We start from the raw sequence: 21,560 nt of genomic DNA, 5'->3' as shown, positions 1-21,560 counted from the left end.
AAGCTCACACCTTTGTTGGCTTTAAAGGTGCCATTGGAGTGTACTGCAGTAAAAGCAGTTAAGGAGAGAGCAAGATGGCAAGAGAACCAGCATGGCTACTGGACTGGACGTCCTGGGTCTGAATCCACCCTCTGCCCATGGGCTAGTTGCACACTCAGACTACCTTGACTCACTGGGTTATAAGATGGGCAGCTGTGTTAAGTCTTGTCTGTAGCAGGAGAAAAGAGCAAGTGTCCCGGTCCAGGAGCACCTTAAATTCTAATATTAACGATGTTTTATTGTAACAGTGGTTAGGAGTGCGGACTTCTAATCTGGCATGCTGGGTTCTCAATTCCCTGCTCCTCCCCCACATGCAGCCAGCTGGGTGACCTTGGGCTCCCCACAGCACTGATAAAGATGTTCTGACCGAGCAGTGATATCAGGGCTCTCTCAGCCTCACCCACCTCACAGGGTGTCTGTTGTGGGGAGAGGAAAGGGAGAGCGATTGGAAGCCACTTTGAGACTCCTTTGGGTAAAGCGGCATATAAGAACCAACTCTTCTTCTAAATGTGAGTCACCCTGAGCCCCCGGGAAAGGGCAGCATGTAAATTGGATTATAAATGTATATATTTCATTTATTATTCAATGTATATCTTTTCCCTCCCAGTGTGCTGGCTTGGGGCGGCTTCCAACATTGGGCTTATGAAACATACATAATAAATACAAATTTTAAATATTAAAACTTTTAAACCATACATTCTAAAAACAATCATGCCAGCTGTTTGTCCAATCAGGAGCATTCAATTGTTTGGGTGGGGGAGGGGGATATCCACGCAGAGGGAGCCTGGTTGATGTTTAATCAAAGTCATCTCCGTGTTCAGTGACCCCTGGCAGAAGAACTCCGTCTTTCAGGCCCTGCGGAACTGACCGTGTTCCATGAGGGCCCTTAGCTCTTCTGGGAGTTGTCTACGAGGTTCGTGCCATTACCAAAAAGGCCCTGGCCCTGGTTGAGGCCAAATGTACTTCTTCTGGGCCAGAGACCACCAGTTTCTTTGGATTTCTTTTATCATAATGTCCTTTGGGGGGCAAAGGAAGCCAAGCAGACACTCAGGCATGCCGGGGGGGCCCTGACCACGTGCGGCCTTGAAGGTTTGAATTGATAACTTGAAGTGGATTTGGAATTCAGCTGGGAGCCACTGAAGGCAGGCCGGGTGAGGCTCCTCCATGGCGCATGAGTGAGGAGTCATGCTGCTGCCTTCTGGGCCAGTTGCAGGGGGCACACGTGTCAATGAAAGGCCCACACAAAGTGCATTACAGAAGTCCAGTCTGGAGATGACCGTTGGAGGAATCACTGTGGCTGTTTTAGGGCCAGTCAGGGCACTAGTAGTTTTGCCTGATGAAGATGGTGAAATGCCAATTGAGCTACCTTAGGGTCCTGCACCTCCATTGACAAGGCATCAAAGGTCACACCCAAATTCCTAGCAGACTGCAGTTATGAGCTGCACACCGTCTAGGCATGCTTCCTTGCCAGGTCCTTTCCTGGCCAGTCACAGGACCTCTGTCTTGGGGGGGGGGATTGAATTTCAGACCTTAAGCTGGACCATCGCAGATTCCAAACATCTGGCAACTGTTTCTGGGGGAGAGTGCGGCCAGCTGTTGATGAGGAAGTAGACCTAACATTTGTGGCAGGGGAGATTTTGTGACTCACTGATCACTTCTTCAGGTACAGTTAGAACGTGAGCACCTGCTCTTGTCTCTTGGAGGGATTTCAGATGCTGAATGAGAACAGGAGGTAGGATCGGAGCAGGTGGGATTCAGCCTAGGAGGATGCATTGGGTAAATCCCACAAGAGGCTACCTGAGATGGTCTGGCTGATATTGTTGGGTCCAATGAGGGTGTTGCTGGGATCTACAGGAGAGCAAAGATGGCACCTTTGTTTGTTGCAGACCCTGGTACCCAAGTCCATTGTTACTGCTAACTAGTTCATTACTCTGGGTGAGAAGCTGTTTTAGGTTACAAGGCTGTCTGTAAGAAAGAAAAGCCTCCTGCCCCCCCCCCCGGGGAAATGTCCCTATCAAGCATTAATAATCTGCTGCACTGATGTTGAACTGGCTTGAGCTTTGAGCTGTAGGTGACCACCAGTGGTGTCCTGTGGTCATTTCCTCTGGGCTTGCCTTGTAGCAGCCAATCCCTGGGTGCCATTCTGGCCTTTCCAATCATCTTTCTCACTGTACCAGAATACTGACATGGCAAAAATGCCGGCTGTACAGCCTTCCAGATCGGCAAACATATTGACATGCCTCCAGCGAGCACCCCCACCACATCAAATTATCCCTTGTCTATAGCCTGCGGTGGAAAAACGGGCTCTCCAGACATCCATGGGCTACAATTCCCATGAGCCCCTGCCAGCCCCAGCCCTATATCAGGGGTAGTCAACCTGTGGCCCTCCAGATGTTCACAGACTACAATTCCCATGGGAATTGTAGTCCATGGACATCTGGTGGGCCACAGTTTGCCTACCGCTGCACTATATAATCCGATCTGCTCCCATCCTTCAGAGGGAGATAAGCTTGAAGAATGCCAACTTTGCTCTCCTATAGATCCCAGCAACACCCCCCAGGGCAACCAGCAACATCAACCAGACCAACTTAGGTTCATCCTCCTGGTCACCCTCGCATGGGATTTATGCAAGGCATCCTCCTGGGCTGATAAATACCTAGTCCGATCACACCTGCGTCATTCGGCATGTGAGATCACTCCACTCTCCAAGATATAAGGACAGGTGGACTCCGGTTCCAGCTGTATCTGATGAAGCAAGTGGTGACTGGCGAACGTCTCCTCACATTCTTGGGGTACATGAAGAGGTGAACAGCAACGCCCACCGGCTCACAGCCTGCCTCAAATGTAGTTAGTGTTTTCTAATACTTCACTGGGTTGCTGCTGTGAACAAATGGGGAAAGATGCTCTAAGCCAGTGGTCCGCAACCTTTTTCAGGCTGTGGACCGCCGGCGGCTGGGTGGGCAATCGCCCGGCCGCGCACGTGCGGCATTCCCACGCATGTGCGTTTGCGGCCGTGCACAGCGCAAACGCACATGCGCGACCTGGCCACCGCTCTAAGCCACCTTAGGTCCTAACTGCAGGGAGGGAGGGAGGAAGGCATCTGCTTGATCAGCGTGGTGGCTGCCACGGAAACTTGCTGGCCAAACAGAATAATGACAGCCACTAGTGGTTAATGACAGCTCCATCCCTGCCACGGACGGTGGCCGTCTTTCAGGTGCTCCTGTGGCTCTTTCCTTCTGTCCCAGAGATTTACACGGCTCCCCACCTGGATCCGTCTTTGTGAAGGAAGACAGAGCGGTTCTGCCAGGCCTACGGTTGGGGCTGGGAATATTTTTATCAGCCGTCCCAAGCCTGTCGGGGGAGGGAGGGGGAATAAATCAAATAAATAAGTAAATAATCATACACCTAACGGATGGCCTCCCTGGTAAAATGTCAAAGAACAGACTCCCCCATCCAAGGAATGAAAGCTGCCATCAGTAGCCAAATAAAATCTGGAGAGCCAGGTTGGATTTCCCACTCCCCCCAGCTGGGCAACCCTGGGCCAGTCCCAGTTCTCTCAGAGCTCTCTCCGCCCCACCTCCCTCCCTCCCAGGGTGTCTGTGGTGGGAAAGGCGATTGGGGGCCTCTTTGAGCCTCCTTCCAGCAGCGCAAAGCGAGGCATAAGCCCCGGCTCTCCTTGGAGGGACTGACTGGGGCAGCGGCACAGCGTTTTCCCGGCTTCGGGGTAACTTTAATGGGCGTCCGTGGCCCTGGCGGGAAGCACGACGGGGTTCCTCCTCCCTCCTGGCGGCGTCGGCGGGCGGCTAGGGCTCGTGGCGCTCGTCGGGCTCGGGGAGGCGGACGGGCTGGAACTTCTGGTCGAAGAGGCGCTCGTTGCGGGCCGAGTGCAGGTGGCGGGCGGAGAGGCGGCGGAGGGGGGCGGGCAGGGCGCGGAACTCGTCGGCGTTGACGTCGCAGTCGCGCATGCGGGCGCGCAGGAGCCACCAGCGGCCGCCGAAGCCCACGTCGAGGAGGAGGAGGCGGCGGCGGGCGGGCAGGGCGGCGAAGGCGGCGGGCGCCAGGTGCGGGCAGCGGGCGCGGTAGAGGGCGGCGTCGGGCGGCGCGGGCGCCTCGTAGGCCACGGCCAGCAGCCCCAGGCCCCGCACGGCCAGCCGCCCCTCGGCCCGCAGCGCCAGCAGCCGCCCCACGTGCGCCTCGGCCTGGGCGCTCCGCGTGGCCGGCGACAGCAGCAGCAGCCGCCCCGACGCCTCCAGCAGCGCCGCCTCCAGCGCCGCCTCGTCCGGGCAGGCCCGCGCCAAGCCCAGCAGCCCCGCCAGCAGCCCCGCCGCCCCCAGCGCCCGCCCCGGACGCCGCCGCGCCGCCCCCGCCGCCTCCCGGCACGCCGACGCGTAGTCCAGCAGCACGGACCGCCACCAGCGCCCTGCAAGGCAGGCCAGGCGGGAAAACGGCGTTAGCTTTCTGCCGGCCGGCCGGTCGGTCAAGAGGCCCGGCGCCCCCCTCCCCCTCCCCCTCCCCCTCCCCCTCGTGCACTCACCCAGGCGCCCCTCCCGCAGCCGCTCCCACAGAGGCCGCCTCGACGCCGCCCCGGACGCCATCCTCGAGCCCGGAACGGAGGACGCGCGCCGCGCCGCCCACGCACCCGAAGAAGGAGAAGAAGAAGGCGGCGCGCAGGCGCGGCGTCCGACGCCGAAAAGGCTCCGTCCCCGCCGCTGCTGGCAGCTGCAGAGGAAGGGGCAGGCGGGATGGCGGCCCCCTCCCACTCGCACCCAGCCGCGGCGCCCTGCAAAATGCGCAGGAGGCCCAGTGCGCTGAGTTCCGGTCCTCCGCCGTGTCGCGCTCCGGAACTTGGCGATGAAGCCAAGAGAAAAGTGTATTTGGCGGGGAAGAGGGAGCTCAGCACAGTTCAGCCGACGGAAACAGTTTTAATACTTTGTGTTCCCGTACTTTTACAGCATCCATCATGGCTGGAGGGAGGCACACACAGAGATGCGAAATGTTCAGGATGCTATTGGCTTGGTCGGGTCCCTGTTTGGATTCTGCTCCGATAGGTCAATAGAGCTCTCCCTCTGGTGTTAGAGGTGGGCCTCATTACATTTCCAAAATCATTGCTCTTTGGATGGGCACATCTTTTCCTTTCAGTTTGTAACAATCACAATACAAAGGAACAGATGGGCCCCCTGGAACCTAATGGGCCCCTGCCAGCCCCAGGGCTACTGGATTCCACGAGGCAGCCCTGTCCTTGCCGCCTCTGCCTGCCCACAGTGGCATCTCCTTGACCTGGGTGACCTTTCCCAACCATGTCACTGCCTCTTCCCCAGCCCTAATGCTTACGCTAAGTTGAAAAACTCCCCACCCTAAACAATACCTACCCTAAATCTAGCTCTAAATTGAGTATCTAACTGGATGAAAATCTCTATTTATTCTACATATTATTCTACATATTTTTTACTTGCAAAACAATGGGAAAAGATATTTATACATCCCATGGTCTTTCCCAACCATGTCACTGCATCGTCCCCAGCTCTAATGCTTCCACAAAACAACCCACTCTGAACCATACCTACCATAACCTTAACCCTAAGCTGAGAACATAAGTGGATGCAAATCCCTGTTCCTTTAGAGCAGGGGTAGTCCAACCTCTGGTCCTCCAGATGTTCATGGACTACAATTCCCATGAGCCCCTGCCAGCTCATGGGAATTGTAATCCATGAACATCTGGAATACCACAGGTTGACTACCCCTGCTTTAGAGAACTTTTATATGTAAAATAAGGTGAAAAAATATTTATATATCCCATGGCATATTCCAACAACATCACTGCATCTTCCCCAGCCCTAACCTGCGTTGAGAACTTAAATGGATGAAAATCCTTAATTTTTACATGTAAAATAATGTGGAAAATATTTAGACATCCAATAGCCTTTCCCAGTCACATCACTGCATCTTCCCCAGACTTAAAACCTCGATTAAACTGAAAAACTACCCACCCTGAACCATACCTACCCTAACCTATGTTAAGAAATTAAGCACATGAAAATTCCTAGTTTTAACATGATTTTGACATGTAATATAATGTGAAAAATATTTATACATCCCATGGCGTTTCCCAACCAAATCAGTACATATTCCCCAACCCTAATGCTTCCATGAACCCCAAAAATGACCTACCCTGAACCATAAGTACCTTAACACTAACCGAGAGAAATTGAGCAGATGAAAATCCCTATTTTTTTACATATGTTTGCGTGTAAAATAATGAGAAGATATTTATACATGACATGGCTGTTCCCAACCACGTACCTATGTCTTCCCCAGCCGAATGCTTACACTAAACCGAAAAACTACTCACCCTGAACCATACCTACCCTAACCCTAGCCCTGTTGAGAACTTACAGCAATGAAAGTCCCTATTATTTTACTTAATATTTACATGTAAAATAATGAGAAAATATTTATAAATCACATGGCCATTCCCAACCACATCCTTACATCTTCAGCAGCCATAATGCTTCCATTAAGCACAAAAACTACCCACCCTGAACCATACCTACCTTAACCCTAACCCTAAGTTGAACACTTTGGAAGAGTAAAAACCCTATTTTGTAACATAATTTTTTACATGTACAATAATGAGGAAAAATATTTCTGCATCCTATGGGAAATCCCAACCACATCACTATGTCCTCCGCAGCCCAAAAACTACCCACCCAGAACTATAACAACCGTAACCCTAACCCTAAATTGGGACCATTAGCAGATTAAAATTCCTAATTTTTAAAATAACTTTTATTTTTAGAATAATAAGAAAATATATTTATACTTCCCATGGCCTTTCCCATCCACATCTCTACATCTTCCTCAGCCCTAACACTTCCACTAAACCCCCAAACTACCCACCCAGAACCATACTTAACGCTAAACCTAAGTTGAGAAATTTAGAAGATGAAAATCCCTAATTTAAAAATAATTTTTACACATATAATAATGAGGTAAATATTTATACATCCCATGGACTTTTCCATCCACATCCCTACCTGTTCCCCAGCCCTAATGCTTCCACTAAACCCGAAAACAACCCACTCTGAACCATACCTACCCTAACCCCAACCCTAAGTTGAGATCCTACAGTGATGAAAGGCCCTTATTTTTAACATATTATTTACATGGAAAATAATGAGACAAAATATATATCCTATGGCCATTCCCAATCACATCCCTACATCTTCCCAGCCCTAACGCTTCCACTAAACCCAAAAACTTCCCATACTGAAAGACACCTATCCTAACCCTAAATTGATAACTTACAGGGATGAAAATCCCGAGTTTTTTACATAATTTTTACACGTAAACTAATGAGAAAAAATATTTATGCATCCCAACCACAATAGGACCTCTTCCCCAACTGTAACGCGTCTACTAAACCCAAAACTATCCATCCTGAACCAAACCAACCCTAACCCTAAATTGAGAATTAACACTGATGAAAATCCCTATTTTTTGCATAATTTTTCATGTAAAATAATTAGAAAAATATTCATACATCCCATTTCTCTACATCCCTCTTCAACCTGCTGCCCAAAACTGAACACAGTACTCCAAGTGAGGCCGAACCAGAGCAGAGTAACCCTCCCATGATCTGGACACAATACTCTGCCCAAAATCCCATTTGCCTTTTTAGTCACGGTCACACTGCTGACTCCTGCTCCATAGGTGGTCTAATAGACTCCTAGATCTTAGTAGATCTAGATCTTAATAGAGCCATGTTGTGTGCAGCAGGTGCTCCAACAATTTATAGAATAATAGAATCATAGAGTTGGAAGGGACTAGCCTATATCGTTGTACTTGTAGTTTAAACCAGTGGTCCCCAACCTTTCTGAGGCTGGGGACCGGCAGGGCATCGGGCCGCGCATGCGCTTTGCGCAGCCCGGCCCTGATTCCCTCTCCCCGCCCTCCCGCAGTGAGAAGCTTCCCGGGCGGGAAGCTTGCGGCCTGGGAAGTTTTTTACTGCAGGGGGGGGGAGAGGGAGCCGCGGCCCGGCGCCATGGCCTTCGCAGCCCGGCACCGGACCGCAGCCCACAGGTTGGGGACCACTGGTTTAAACCCATTACTGTGTGTCCATTCCTCTGCAGCCAATGGGAAGAGCATCCTGCCCTCCTCCAAATGACAACCTTTCAAATACTTAAAGATGGCTATCATGTCCCCTCTCAACCTCCTTTTCTCCAGGCTGAACATTCCCAAATCCCTCAACCAATCTTCATAGGGCTTGGTCCCTTGTCCCCAGATCATCCTTGTCACTCTCCTCTGTACCCTTTCAATTTTATCTACGTCCTTCTTGAAGTGAGGCCTCCAGAACTGCACACAGTACTCCAGGTGTGGTCTGACCAGTGCCGTATACAATGGGACTATGACATCTTGTGCTTTTGATGTGATGCCCCTGTTGATACAGCCCAAAATGGCATTTGCCTTTTGTACCGCTGCATCACACTACCTGCTCATGTTTAGTTTACAATCCACAAGTACCCCAAGGTCTTGTTCACACACAGTGTTACCTAGAAGCATATCCCCCATCCAGTAGGCATGCTTTTCATTTTTCTGACCCAGATGCAGAACTTTACACTTATCTTTATAAAAATTGCATCTTGTTCTCATTTGCCCATTTTTCCATTGTGTTCAGATCTCGTTGAACTCTGTCTCTATCTTCTGGAGTATTTGCCAGTCCTCCCAGTTTGGTGTCGTCTGCAAACTTGATGAGTAGTCCCTCCACCCCCTCATCTAGATCAGTGGTCCCCAACCTTTTTCCGGCTGGGGACCGGCGGGGCAATTGCCCCGTCCGTGCAGCGCGCATGCGCAGCCACACCCGCACAGCGGACCGCAGGTTGGGGACCACTGATCTAGATCATTAATAAATATGTTAAAAAGTACCGGACCGAGCTCCGAGCCCTGAGGTACCCCGCTACTCACCTCCCTCCAGTCTGATGAAACACCATTGACAACAACTCTTTGAGTGTGGTTCTCTAACTGAAGGGCACTTAGTTTTTAAAAGAAAGGATGGGAATTACCTCACCTTGTGGTCCCGGATTTCTGGTCACATTACGGTTATGGGGAAAGGAAGAAAAGGTGCTATTAAACTGCTTGGAGACAACTGAGGCCTGCTGGGTGATTGTGGGCCATCCCAGTTCTCACAGACCTCTCAGCCCCACTTCTCTCATAGGGTGTCTGTTATGGGGAGAGGGAGAAAAGGCGATTTTAAACTGCTTGGAGACAACTGAGGCCTGCTGGGTGACTGTGGGCCATCCCAGTTCTCACAGACCTCTCAGCCCCACTTCTCTCATAGGGTGTCTGTTATGGGGAAGGAGAAAAGGCGATTTTAAACTGCTTGGAGACAACTGAGGCCTGCTGGGTGACTGTGGGCCATCCCAGTTCTCACAGACCTTCCAGCCCCACTTCTCTCATAGGGTGTCTGTTATGGGGAGAGGGAGAAAAGGCGATTTTAAACTGCTTGGAGACAACTGAGGCCTGCTGGGTGACTGTGGGCCATCCCAGTTCTCACAGACCTTCCAGCCCCACTTCTCTCATAGGGTGTCTGTTATGGGGAAGGAGAAAAGGCGATTTTAAACTGCTTGGAGACAACTGAGGCCTGCTGGGTGACTGTGGGCCATCCCAGTTCTCACAGACCTTCCAGCCCCACTTCTCTCATAGGGTGTCTGTTATGGGGAGAGGGAGAAAAGGCGATTTTAAACTGCTTGGAGACAACTGAGGCCTGCTGGGTGACTGTGGGCCATCCCAGTTCTCACAGACCTTCCAGCCCCACTTCTCTCATAGGGTGTCTGTTATGGGGAGAGGGAGAAAAGGCGATTTTAAACTGCTTGGAGACAACTGAGGCCTGCTGGGTGACTGTGGGCCATCCCAGTTCTCACAGACCTCTCAGCCCCACTTCTCTCATAGGGTGTCTGTTATGGGGAGAGGGAGAAAAGGCGATTTTAAACTGCTTGGAGACAACTGAGGCCTGCTGGGTGACTGTGGGCCATCCCAGTTCTCACAGACCTTCCAGCCCCACTTCTCTCATAGGGTGTCTGTTATGGGGAGAGGGAGAAAAGGCGATTTTAAACTGCTTGGAGACAACTGAGGCCTGCTGGGTGACTGTGGGCCATCCCAGTTCTCACAGACCTCTCAGCCCCACTTCTCTCATAGGGTGTCTGTTATGGGGAAAGGCAGAAAAGGCGATTTTAAACTGCTTGGAGACAACTGAGGCCTGCTGGGTGACTGTGGGCCATCCCAGTTCTCACAGACCTCTCAGCCCCACTTCTCTCATAGGGTGTCTGTTATGGGGAGAGGGAGAAAAGGCGATTTTAAACTGCTTGGAGACAACTGAGGCCTGCTGGGTGACTGTGGGCCATCCCAGTTCTCACAGACCTCTCAGCCCCACTTCTCTCATAGGGTGTCTGTTATGGGGAGAGGGAGAAAAGGCGATTTTAAACTGCTTGGAGACAACTGAGGCCTGCTGGGTGACTGTGGGCCATCCCAGTTCTCACAGACCTTCCAGCCCCACTTCTCTCATAGGGTGTCTGTTATGGGGAGAGGGAGAAAAGGCGATTTTAAACTGCTTGGAGACAACTGAGGCCTGCTGGGTGACTGTGGGCCATCCCAGTTCTCACAGACCTTCCAGCCCCACTTCTCTCATAGGGTGTCTGTTATGGGGAGAGGGAGAAAAGGCGATTTTAAACTGCTTGGAGACAACTGAGGCCTGCTGGGTGAATGTGGGCCATCCCAGTTCTCACAGACCTCTCAGCCCCACTTCTCTCATAGGGTGTCTGTTATGGGGAAAGGCAGAAAAGGCGATTTTAAACTGCTTGGAGACAACTGAGGCCTGCTGGGTGACTGTGGGCCATCCCAGTTCTCACAGACCTCTCAGCCCCACTTCTCTCATAGGGTGTCTGTTATGGGGAGAGGGAGAAAAGGCGATTTTAAACTGCTTGGAGACAACTGAGGCCTGCTGGGTGACTGTGGGCCATCCCAGTTCTCACAGACCTCTCAGCCCCACTTCTCTCATAGGGTGTCTGTTATGGGGAGAGGGAGAAAAGGTGCTATTAAACTGCTTAGAGCAGTGGTCAGCAACCTTCTGGCTGCTGCGGCCCGCTGCTGCGAAGTAAGGGGAGAGGGCGGCCCGGTGTGGGGGCGGGGGCATCCGGTGGGGGCGCAAACGGTGCAGCTGGACGCAAATGCTCAAGCGCGGCAGTCCGCATGTGCGTTTGCACCGCCGGAATGCCGGCGGCCGCAGTTCCCTCTCCCCGCCCCTCCAGGCCGCGAGCAAATCGAAGCGGCCGATTAGCTTGCGGCCCGGCAAGCTTCTCTTCCCCCCCTCCCGAAGCAAGAAGCTTGCCGGTCCGCAAGCTAATCGCTTCGGTGGCCGATTTGCTCGTGGTCTGGCGAGCTTCTCGCTGCTGGGGGGGGCGGGAAGAGGGAGTCACCGCCCGACGCCAAAGCCTTATCATTTTCTTTTCAATAAAGCTTATATTACTATTTTACCATTTACATTTGCCTTGAGTTCCTGCGGGTTCAATAACCCTGGTATACATAGGCATTTCGATCCATAAACGCTAAGTTACCCCCTCTCGCTGCATTTGGGCTAATCTTCCCCACAAGCTCAAAGATACATGTTTTAGGTCACGTGTTCACGAAATTTGAGTAACAGGCGGGTGGCCACAGGAGCTTCTCCCCCTCTTCTGCAGGCAGTGCAGGGAAAGAGGATAGCGTTTAGGCATCCATTAAGTTCATGCCTGGAGGGTGTCTGTGCTGTGTCTTGAGGTCATGTGGTGAGCTGGAGGGAGTGTAAATTGATCTGAGTGTTAATAGTTCAATAAACTTGAGTTTTGCAGATAACCAACTGGCTGGTGCTTTGGACCACCTAGTCTACCCCACTCTGGTTCTATGAGTGTGATGGGACGGCCCAGGGGAGGAAAATCATTTGACAGCTCTCCAGGCAGGACCTGAATATTGACTAAAAAATACCAGGAACCCAGCCGATGTGTCTCACTGTCCCTCGGGAAGGGGTATTACAGTCAGTTAGTGGTGGCATTGACATACAGGAAGAGACAGGCCCTGCCCTGGGAAAGGGTGGAGGACTGGAACATGGCCCACAGGCTTGGCATCTGTCAAGCAGGCATCCGGTTCCACCACAGGTGGTGGCAGGGTGGGATCCAACACCCAGAGCACCTAGGCTGACAGGGCTAAAGCCCCAGAACACCCTTGCAGTGGGATCCAACCCACCAAATACACAAATTTGTAAAGTGATTTGAAACACACACAAAAAGAGCTTTGTTTTTATTTTTGGTCCACGGAGTAGGAACAGTTTTGTGTAGGCACCATGGAAATAGAGCAGACCATGTGGATACTCCGCATGAAGAAGTTAGAGCTGCAGGAGGAATGTGAGAAATGCCAGATCAGGCACGAGAACAAGGGGGTTGATGAAATGAGAACAATCTTAATGCAGCATGATAAGGCAGCTGTCCCAGCTGACCCTCAAAGTTCCAGCATCCCCCAAGCCATAGAAGTGGGAAGGCTACGTTTACAGCAACTGGAGAGGCAAGAAAGGATTCAGAGGGAAGAGCAAGAAGCTTGCCAACAGGACAGGGAAGCTCATCAACAGCAGTTGGAGAGGCAAGAAAGGATCCAGAGGGAAGAGCGAGAGGCTCACCAACAGGAGCTGGAGAGTCAGGAAAGAATAAAGGCTGAGGAACATCAATGGGAAATTGAACATCTGGAGGAACAACGAAGACATGGAGAAGCTACGCTTGAAGAGCAGAAAGGTCAAAGTCACTCCAAAAGATTTTGTACCCCTCCATCTATCTGGTTAACTTTGAAAAAGCTGCTGTCCAGTGGGGCTTTGCAGAGACAGAGTTCATGGCCTACCTTGGTAGCATCCTGACTGGGGAGCTGGCTGCAGTATATTATATTATGCCCAGCCAGGAAGGGGGAGTAACTTAATTTAACGCTGCTGTGTTTAAAGGGTTCCAACTAGGACCTAATAATTTTCGTAAGCAGTTTAGAGCCCTAAACCCTCGACAGTGTAAATCATATATGGAGTATGGGGCTAAACTGAAGGAGGCATGGGGAAGGTAAAACCAAGGTTAGTGATATGGAAGGGTTGGTCCAAGTTAAGCTCCTTGATCAGTTATATGCCAAGTTACCTCAGGAGTGTTTGCTCAAAGATAAAGAGTCCAAGACGCTAAATGAGGTCACTGACCTGGCAGACAAGCTGGTAGCTAACCAGGAAGGGATGGAATGGAAAACCTCGACAGGGGGCAGGTTTCCGAAGGGCGCAAGACCAAGTCCTCCTCCTAGCCAGCTTGGTGTAGTGGTTAGGAGTGCGGACTTCTAATCTGGCAAGCCAGGTTTGATTCTGCGCTCCCCCACATGCAGCCAGCTGGGTGAACTTGGACTCGCCACGGCACTGATAAAACTGTTCTGACCGAGCAGTGATATCAGCGCTCTCTCAGCCTCACCTACCCCACAGGGTGTCTGTTGTGGGGAGAGGAACGGGAAGGCGACTGTAAGCTGCTTTGAGCCTCCTTCGGGTAGGGAAAAGCGGCATATAAGAACCAACTCTTCTTCTTCTTCTTTTCTTCTTCTTCTTCTTTGTAAACTGCCCAGAGCTGTAGGGAAGGGTGTTATAAAAATCTAAATAAATAAATAGACAGAACTTCTGAGGTCTGTAGGAGGTGCTATTAGTCATGTGCTAACAGTTCAAGGAAGCTGCAAGGTAATGGAAACTGTGTAGACATCTTCAGAGGGCCAGAGGAATTACCTGTTTCTTTTGAATCCCCTTGCTCAGTCAATTGCTATGCTAAACATATGCTTGTGAACATTTTTATTTTAATGTTTTATAACTTTTGAAGATGCCAGTAGTGGTTCTCTGTACCACAAAGACCTCTTGGCCATACTTTTTAAAAAGGGCACACCAGGACAATAAAGATTTATTCAAGGCGTGAGCTTTGCATGCACTCAAAAGCTCACACCTTAAATACATTTTTGTTGGTCTTAAAGGTGCTACTGGACTCTGATTTTATTGTCCTACTTCTGACCAACACGGCTACCCATTTGAATCTACAAAGGAGTCTCAGTTTCCAAGAACTAATAAATTATTTTGAGATTGCTAATTTATTGTGTTAGCATGCAGCTATTCCTCCAAGGGTGCACAAGGCAGTAAATTGTGACCAGATTGTCCCACTTTTGGAGGAACATCTGGGGGCACCTGGCAAATTGTACTTATGTTGAAATTAAGAATATATATATTACAATACTATTTGGGGGAATGTTCTAAGCATTCTATGAAACTTTTTGTTGCTCCATATAGACCAAATTTTTAATCAAGAACCCCCCTGGTCAATGGTGTCCCACTGAGAGCCAGTTTGGTGTAGTGGTTAGGAGTGCGGACTTCTAATCTGGCATGCCGGGTTCGATTCTGTGCTCCCCACATGCAACCAGCTGGATGACCTTGGGCTCACCACGGCACTGATAAAATTGTTCTAACTGAGCAGTGATATCAGCGCTCTCTCAGCCTCACCCACCCCACAGGGTGTCTGTTGTGGGGAGAGGAAAGGGAATGTGACTGAAGCTGCTTTGAGACTCCTTCAGGTAGGGAAAATGGCATATAAGAACCAACTCTTCTTCTGTTCTGACCAAGTAGTAATATCAGGGCTTTCTCTGCCTCCCCTCCCTCACAGGGTGTCTGTTGTGGGGAGGGAAAGTGAAGGCAATTGTAAGCTGCTTTGAGCCTCCTTCGAGTAGGGGAAAGCGGCATATAAGAACCAACTCTTCTTCTTACCAATGTTAAAATCTGGTCACCTTACAGTAAATGGTCGGCATGGTGACCAGACACTGGGTAGTGAGAGATTAGATGTGAGGCCTCAGAACTTTGAATGAAAGCCAGGAGTCCTGACCATCTCATAATGCTGGGGTGGCCAAACTGTGGCTCTCCAGATGTCCGTGGACTATAATTCCCAGCACTGGCAGGGGCTCATGGGAATTGTAGTCTACTGACACCTGGAGAGCTAGTTTGGCCTCCCCTGCATAGTGCAATTTCATACACAATCAGGTGGTGGTAGTGGTTCTTTAAGAGAGTAAGAAAAGGCTCTCCAGGCATTGGGGAGCAGGGCCAGAAGAGGGCCTGATCATAGTCTTCCAAATCTACCTCAAGAGCTCACTGGTAAACGGCCTCTGGAAGTTGTTCAGGGGCTCTCGGAGTGGGATCTCTGACAGCTGCCATGCGGGAAGGCACGCACTAGGCCTTAGCCACGCACTAGGGACCGGGTTGGCCCAACCGCGGCTCTCCAGCTGTGGCTGCCAGCTGCCACGGACCATGGGAATTGTAGTCCAAGGCCTGTGGGGAGACACGGTCAGTCTGGGCCGCTGCCGGGGGCGAGACGGGTCTTGAGCAGGGGCGTCCCTCGCCCAGCCCCCAGCTCACCGGAAGCGGCGGTCTCCGCACACGCGCAGACCTCGGCCAGGGGAGGAGCGCGGCCGCCCGCGGAGAGCCCGTGCGCATGCGCGCCAACCCAGCTCCGCCGCGAAGACGTGGCAGCCGGAGGAGAGGCGAGGCGGGCGGGAAGGGCGCTTCCGGTGAGGCCCAGCCGAGCGACAGGAACCGGAAGCCTCGGCTGTTGTCGGAGGAGGCGGGTCGGCCGTGGCGAGGCCCGGGGGAAGCGGCTGAGGTGAGTGCGGCGGGCGGCCGTGCCCCGCGGGCCGCGTGTTGGGCCTTCGGACGGGCTCGGAGTTGCCCCTTCGGGCACACGGTGCCCCCCCCCCCACTGCGGATCCTCCGCTGGGCCTCTTGCTGCGACCGCGTCGGGAGGGCCGGCGCTGCCGGGGGGCGGAGGGGCTTCTGCGTGCCGCCTTGCCGGTCTCTCCGTGCGGAGGACTTCTTCTCTCGGCTCGCGCGGCCGGGACGGGGGGGGGGGGAAAGGGATTCCGCACCAGGGCTGTGGGCCTCTCGGTTCTCGCCTCTGCCCGGTGGGGTGAGCTCCCGCAAGAGCTGCGCGTTCTGAAGGGCCTGCCAAACGACCGCTTCCTTCCCCCAGGCGCGGCAGAAGAGGCTTTCGGTTGGGCCCCCCGTGGAGATTGGGGATATGGTTTCTAGCTGATGAGGATCGATGTATTTTCAATTGTTTTAAATGGCTAAATATTTAATTTATTATCGATTGTAATGTCTTCGTGTCAGATTCAGCCCAGAGGGTTATTTAACCAACTCGATCCCCACACAGAAAGGTGTAAGATAGGGCTGTATTTTTTACTTGGCATATTGACCAACATCGTATTGAGCAAGTGAAATGCTTCAAATATCTTGGTGTGTCAAATATCTTCCAGTGTAATGGAAAGCAAACTGCTCATATTCACTCAGTAGCTGAGGCTGCTCAGAAGAGTGCAGCGGCTATCTTAAGATTCTACCGAACTAAGGGTGGTGGCTTCATTCCTGCTGCAATCAAACTGATTTCAGCCATATCATTGGCTCAACTTACATATGGTGCCCAATTAGGCCCTTACTCCAATTTTGCTCCCTTAGAGGAAATTCAAGCAGGTTTCCTAAGAGCCCTCTTTAATGTTCCAAGGTGTACAGCCAATGTAGTTCTCTGGCAGGAGGCAGGGTTGATAAAAGTAGAGACCAGGGCATAGATAATAATAATTAACTATTGGCTAAAAATTCATCTTCAACCTGCAGGCCTTATTCCTTCTTTCTTGTTAGTTAACCCACAACCCACCTGATGTACAGAAATAATTAACAAACTTCTTAAAATTGGTTTAGCTCCTGATCATCTTTTAGAAATGGGGCACAAGCAAAACATCTGGTCTATCAACAACTTATGGAAATTGAGCTGCAAAATGAGATGGCCCTACTCCCAAGCCCATATAGGTTACTAAAGTCCTGGGAGGGATTTTCTACTGCACCATACCTAACATATATCACCTTTACTAAATTTCGATGGGCTTTTTCGAGGGCCCAGTTCAATGCATTTCCATCAGCACTGCTAAGGGGAAGACTGCAGCGTGTGCCTGTAGAGGACCGATTATGCCCTTGCAATTCAGGTGTAATTGAATCGATTGCCCACTTTATATTATACTATGACTTTTATAAGGTTGCCAGAAGCCCTTTAATCTTGATCTTGCTATCAAGGTTCCCTGGATTTACAGATGATCATCTAATTAACATCTTGCTTGCAGATAAAGATAATTCTGTTTCTTACATGGTGGCAAAGTTTTGCTGCACTGCCCTCAGAGTGTGGAAATCTTTGGTTACTGTTGATGCTGACTGACCTGACTGTCAAAATGCTGTATTAATATTTTATTCCTTTGTTAACTCCCTGATGCCAAATGTCCTGTTAAAACGCTGTAATAACGTATGTGGTCTGTAGATAATTTGATGCTGGTCAATGACTGTAATAAATAATCAATCAATTGATTTTAATGATGTAAACTGCCACAAGCAGGTACATAGCAGGAGAGGTGGTATATAAATGTAAGAATAAATAAATAAAGCCACATTACAAACATGGCACCAAAAATTATCTTGATCACCAGTGACACATCCTTACTCTTGAGAATCTTTTCAAGTTCCTTTATGGTTGATAGCCAAGCCAAGGAATAGTAAATGTTGTTTTCTATTTCTCTATTATTGATTGTATCTTACTAAGATTCCATAAGTTTGGTTCACAATGGTTGCTTACATACCTGTCATTTGGTTGTTACAATTTGGTTTTCCTGCACCCTGTCACATCTATAGCTGGTTTGGGGATAAATGAAATAGCTGCTTCTTGTTTGTTTTTCATTAAACTCAAAGTTCCCTTTTTAGGAAGATTTCTGAGGCATATGTTCTGTTGTGGTTTTGTTTAATGAGCTTGTGCTTAATTTGATTTTGTAAGTTTAGGCAAGGGGTTTATCTGCTGCTTCAAAAAAACGTGTGGCATTTTAAAGACTAATTATTTGACAAGATGTTATGAGGACTGCGAAATGTTGTCCATGGCAATGCTGTAAACTTCTTAATTTGGGGATTGCTTATAGAGATCTAATTTGACAGCAATCATATTTATGTAAATAGTTTTTCTCACCTGGCTGTTAAGATCTAACAACTTTTATGGTCTTACAAATTTTATGAATTAGATAAGATGTAACTCTTGCTTTCACCATGACCATTTATGCACTGGAGGTTTCATGCTGTGCTGCAGGCTAGAGTTTTAGTCATGGCAGGTTGCCCCACCTCTTCTTGTACCTACATGGGGGAGCATTTGGCCTGGTGCACCCCATCTGCCCCCTATTTGTTCTCCTGCACGGGAGCTGGGGCAGTGAGGTTCCCAGTGCATAAATAGTCCATGAGAAGAAACAGTGTGTAGAGTGGAGCAAAGTTATTATGGATGTGGGTTTCCTGTACAGGCAAGAGAGCTTTTGTCCCTAATGTAGTGTCACAGCATGTGGTGGAATAAAACTAGTGCAAGAACTGGTGGTGTTAAAGTTGCATCCTTTTAATGCTTCCAAAGTCAAAAATCCAAATCCAAATGGCACAAATGTTTTTTTTCTTATTTAATGAATGTATTTCTAATTTGCAGCTTTACAAGGGTCACTTATAAAATTCCCCTAGAGCAAGGGTAGCCAACCCCCGGTCCGCCGCCCGCTGCCGGGCCACGAAGGCCTCGGTGCCGGGCCGCCAGCAACCGTACCTGCCTCTTCCCCCTCCCCCGCTGCGAGAAGCTGTGAGAGTGGGGGGAAGAGGCATGCCATTGGACACTTAACACGCACGCGCGGAGCTGCCGTGTATGTGCGTTAGCGCCACCTGCTGGTGAAAACACACACATGCATGGCCGGGCCTGCAGCTTTCCCTCAACCCCGGAGGCAGTCCTCAACTGGAAATAGGTTGGGGACCGCTAACCTAGAGGATGGTTACCTTGTTGGACCTTTGATATTAATAGAGTTCTCGCAATTTGTTGCTGATCCCACTTACCAGGCTTTGGTTCTGGCTTTGATCTTTGGTGCAGGTAGATCTGGTGGTGAATAACATCGTTCCATTGTCAAACCACCATGCCCTGAAGGCTCGACTGAGGAAACCACTCCCTCCAGGTTTGGGTGATGGACAGATTTTGGTCTGCCCACAGAGACTTATGGACTGCCAAAGATTCCTGAATGCTTTGCGGGACCCAATGCCCTCTGGTGTCCCGTTAACGGTTTTGGTGGAGGACTGGCAGTTCCACCTGATGGCCACTATTGACAAGATTGCTCCTAGGCGCCCTCTCGGCCTTTGCCTCAAACAGGCTCCTTGGTATACCCAGGAGCTTCAGGAGAGGAAGAAGGGAGACGGCTTGAGCAAGTGTAGAGGAAGACTCATGACGAGACAACTAGGACATATCATTGTATGCTTATGAAGGCGTATGAGAATGCCGTGAAAGCGCCAAAATGAAATCACGTCTGCAAGCTCTTGCCCAGCACAATTATTTAGAGTGATGATGATTAGGTCCCTTACTTCCCTTGAGGTAGGGCATCAAACAATAAGAAAATCGGATTTAAGCTGTGCGGCTTTATTGAGTTACTTTGTCCGCCACAACCTTCCTGCCATGATTGATACAGTTAGTGAACTGGAAGCTCCGTGGCCATCGTGGGGGTTAGTGTTTGATGGCTTCAGGTGGCTCTCTTTAACCAAAGTGGACAGATTGCTAGGTTCAGTGAGGGTGACCACTTGCCCCTTAGATCCCTGTCCCTCTTGGCTGCTCAAATCAGGCAACCAGCGGATAGGTGGTCCTTTGAGGGAGATTATCAACATCCCCTTGAAATCTGGGGAGTTTCTCAAAGGACTTAAAGAAGCAGTGGTTCGCTTTGCCACCCACTTGAACCTTCCACCTGGCACCCACTTGAACCTTCATAGAATCAGCCTGTCTGTAAGATGGCTCTCCAGCCTCTGTTTAAAAATTTCCAAAGATGGAGAACCCACCACCTTCCAAGGAAGCCTGTTCCACAGTTCTGAAATCTAAGTCAGTTTTCGTGAGGCTTGACATCCCATGGGATATGGAAGCTTGCTGAGTGGCCTTGGCCATTTACACATTCTGTGCCTAACCATAAATCACAATCTTGAAAGGATAAAATGGAGAGAACAGTGGCAGCTGCTTTGGGTCCCCAGTGGGGAAAAGTAGGCTATAAGTGAATTCAGTCTGTTCCACATAATATATTTTTGGTAAGGCTTTGGAGGAGGAGCATATCTCATGGTGCAAGTGCCACTCAGCGCTTAACACCCACTCAGGGCGGATGTCCCACCACTGAGTGCCTCCTCCAGCTGGCTTGCCTGTCTGTCCAGCAGTCAGCCAATTGCCTTCTTTCCCCACCCCTGACCCCCCTCCTTCCACTTCCCTCCAAGGCTCAGAGGCTGCAGATCCCTGCCGCATGAGAGCTGCCCCTGCAGCTGAGTTCCCTTCCTGGGGGCCTCCAGCCTGCAGCCTTTCCTGGGTGGAGGTAGAAGCCATCTACAGTGTTCTTCCACCCCACCCCCCAATCTAGCACCTGTTGTGTTCCTAAATGCAATGGGCTTGGCCCCTAGTTAATAATAAATTGACTTGAGATTCTTGGACATAGAGCAGGATAAAAATATGATTTTCTTTGTGCATTTTTGTAACCCTGATCCTGTCTCTAAAATGATGCAGTTAACAGTATATCTGTGGAGTGATTAATTTGGATAGGGAATTCTAAATGAGAGAACAGACTGCTCTATATTTAGGAATTTAAAGTCCCAGTCAGTCCTTAAATCGTGATTACTAGAACACCAGCAAAATGTTCTTCCCACTGCTCTTATATAAACATTCATAAAATAACATGCATTTGTGTAGGCTGCTAAAGGTTTGGTTTTGTAATTTTCTTTTAGTTCTGTAGTATGTGTGAGGTTCTTCATATGCCAAAAGAAAGCAAACTTTTTTGACAGTATGTAGTAGTCTACATAGGCCTGATTATGTTATCTGTTGTCCCTGGGTAGGATGCTCTTGGTTTAAATAAAATAAATAAGAGCACAGTTATTGTACTTGACTTTGTCTGAAAATCAATTGTTTTAGGCTTTGATGTCTACAAACATACCAAATTCAGATATATCTTCATATTGACAACTCCGTGTTGGACAAGTATAAAATGACTGTTCTCTCCAGGTCCTTAGCCCCCCCTCCCTCCAATGTCCACCTTTCTCCCCTTTGGCCCTGGGAAGTAGGCATCTACCCACCTACCTTCCCAAACCTCATTCAATTGAGGATGACTGGGAAGAGGAATGTTCTGCCTCCACCAAGCCCTCAACTTCACCCTCACACTTGATGCCAGGCCACCCAACATCTAGCCTGGAGTCTCGCAAGTCTCACACCTCCACATGTGATGGCAGTGTGTGGGGACCAAACTGTGCCTTAGATTCAGAGTGTAGCCTCAGGGATTATTTAAATATAATATAAATATATATACAATATAAATAAATAAATAATAATTTATTTATACCAAGGCATTCCCATTGAAACCAAGGG

General features: G+C 49.9%; 2 protein-coding genes across 4 annotated transcripts in view; one reads left to right on the top strand and one right to left on the bottom strand.

Moving 5' to 3' along the window:
• Window positions 1-584: 584 nt before the first annotated feature.
• On the bottom strand, window positions 585-4,960 carry TIMM29 (translocase of inner mitochondrial membrane 29). The gene is made up of 2 exons (XM_077346192.1): window positions 4,574-4,960; window positions 585-4,459 (listed from the first exon to the last, which is right to left on the bottom strand). Exons 1-2 carry the CDS (start codon window positions 4,632-4,634, stop codon window positions 3,843-3,845), a joined length of 678 nt encoding a protein of 225 aa, XP_077202307.1. The 5' UTR covers window positions 4,635-4,960; the 3' UTR covers window positions 585-3,842.
• Window positions 4,961-15,591: 10,631 nt separating this feature from the next.
• The window catches only part of SEC24C (SEC24 homolog C, COPII component), a 79,337-nt gene continuing 73,368 nt past the window's right edge, over window positions 15,592-21,560 (top strand). For all 3 annotated transcript variants that reach the window (XM_077346190.1, XM_077346188.1, XM_077346187.1), the window contains exon 1: window positions 15,592-15,749. The gene's annotated coding sequence lies outside the window, so the exon portion shown is untranslated. The remainder of the gene's footprint in view (window positions 15,750-21,560) is intronic.

Source organism: Paroedura picta, chromosome 7 (genome assembly GCF_049243985.1).
Source record: "Paroedura picta isolate Pp20150507F chromosome 7, Ppicta_v3.0, whole genome shotgun sequence".
NCBI lineage: Eukaryota > Metazoa > Chordata > Lepidosauria > Squamata > Gekkonidae > Paroedura > Paroedura picta.
This window is presented reverse-complemented; position numbering and strand designations above follow the sequence as displayed.

Bases quoted from the DNA above. Each gene is read 5' to 3' on its own strand.
- TIMM29 (XM_077346192.1), bottom strand. From the start codon at position 4,634: ATGGCGTCCGGGGCGGCGTCGAGGCGGCCTCTGTGGGAGCGGCTGCGG. The intron at 4,460-4,573 runs GTGAGTGCACGA...CCTGCCTTGCAG, and splicing joins GCTGCGGGAGGGGCGCCTGG to GGCGCTGGTGGCGGTCCGTG.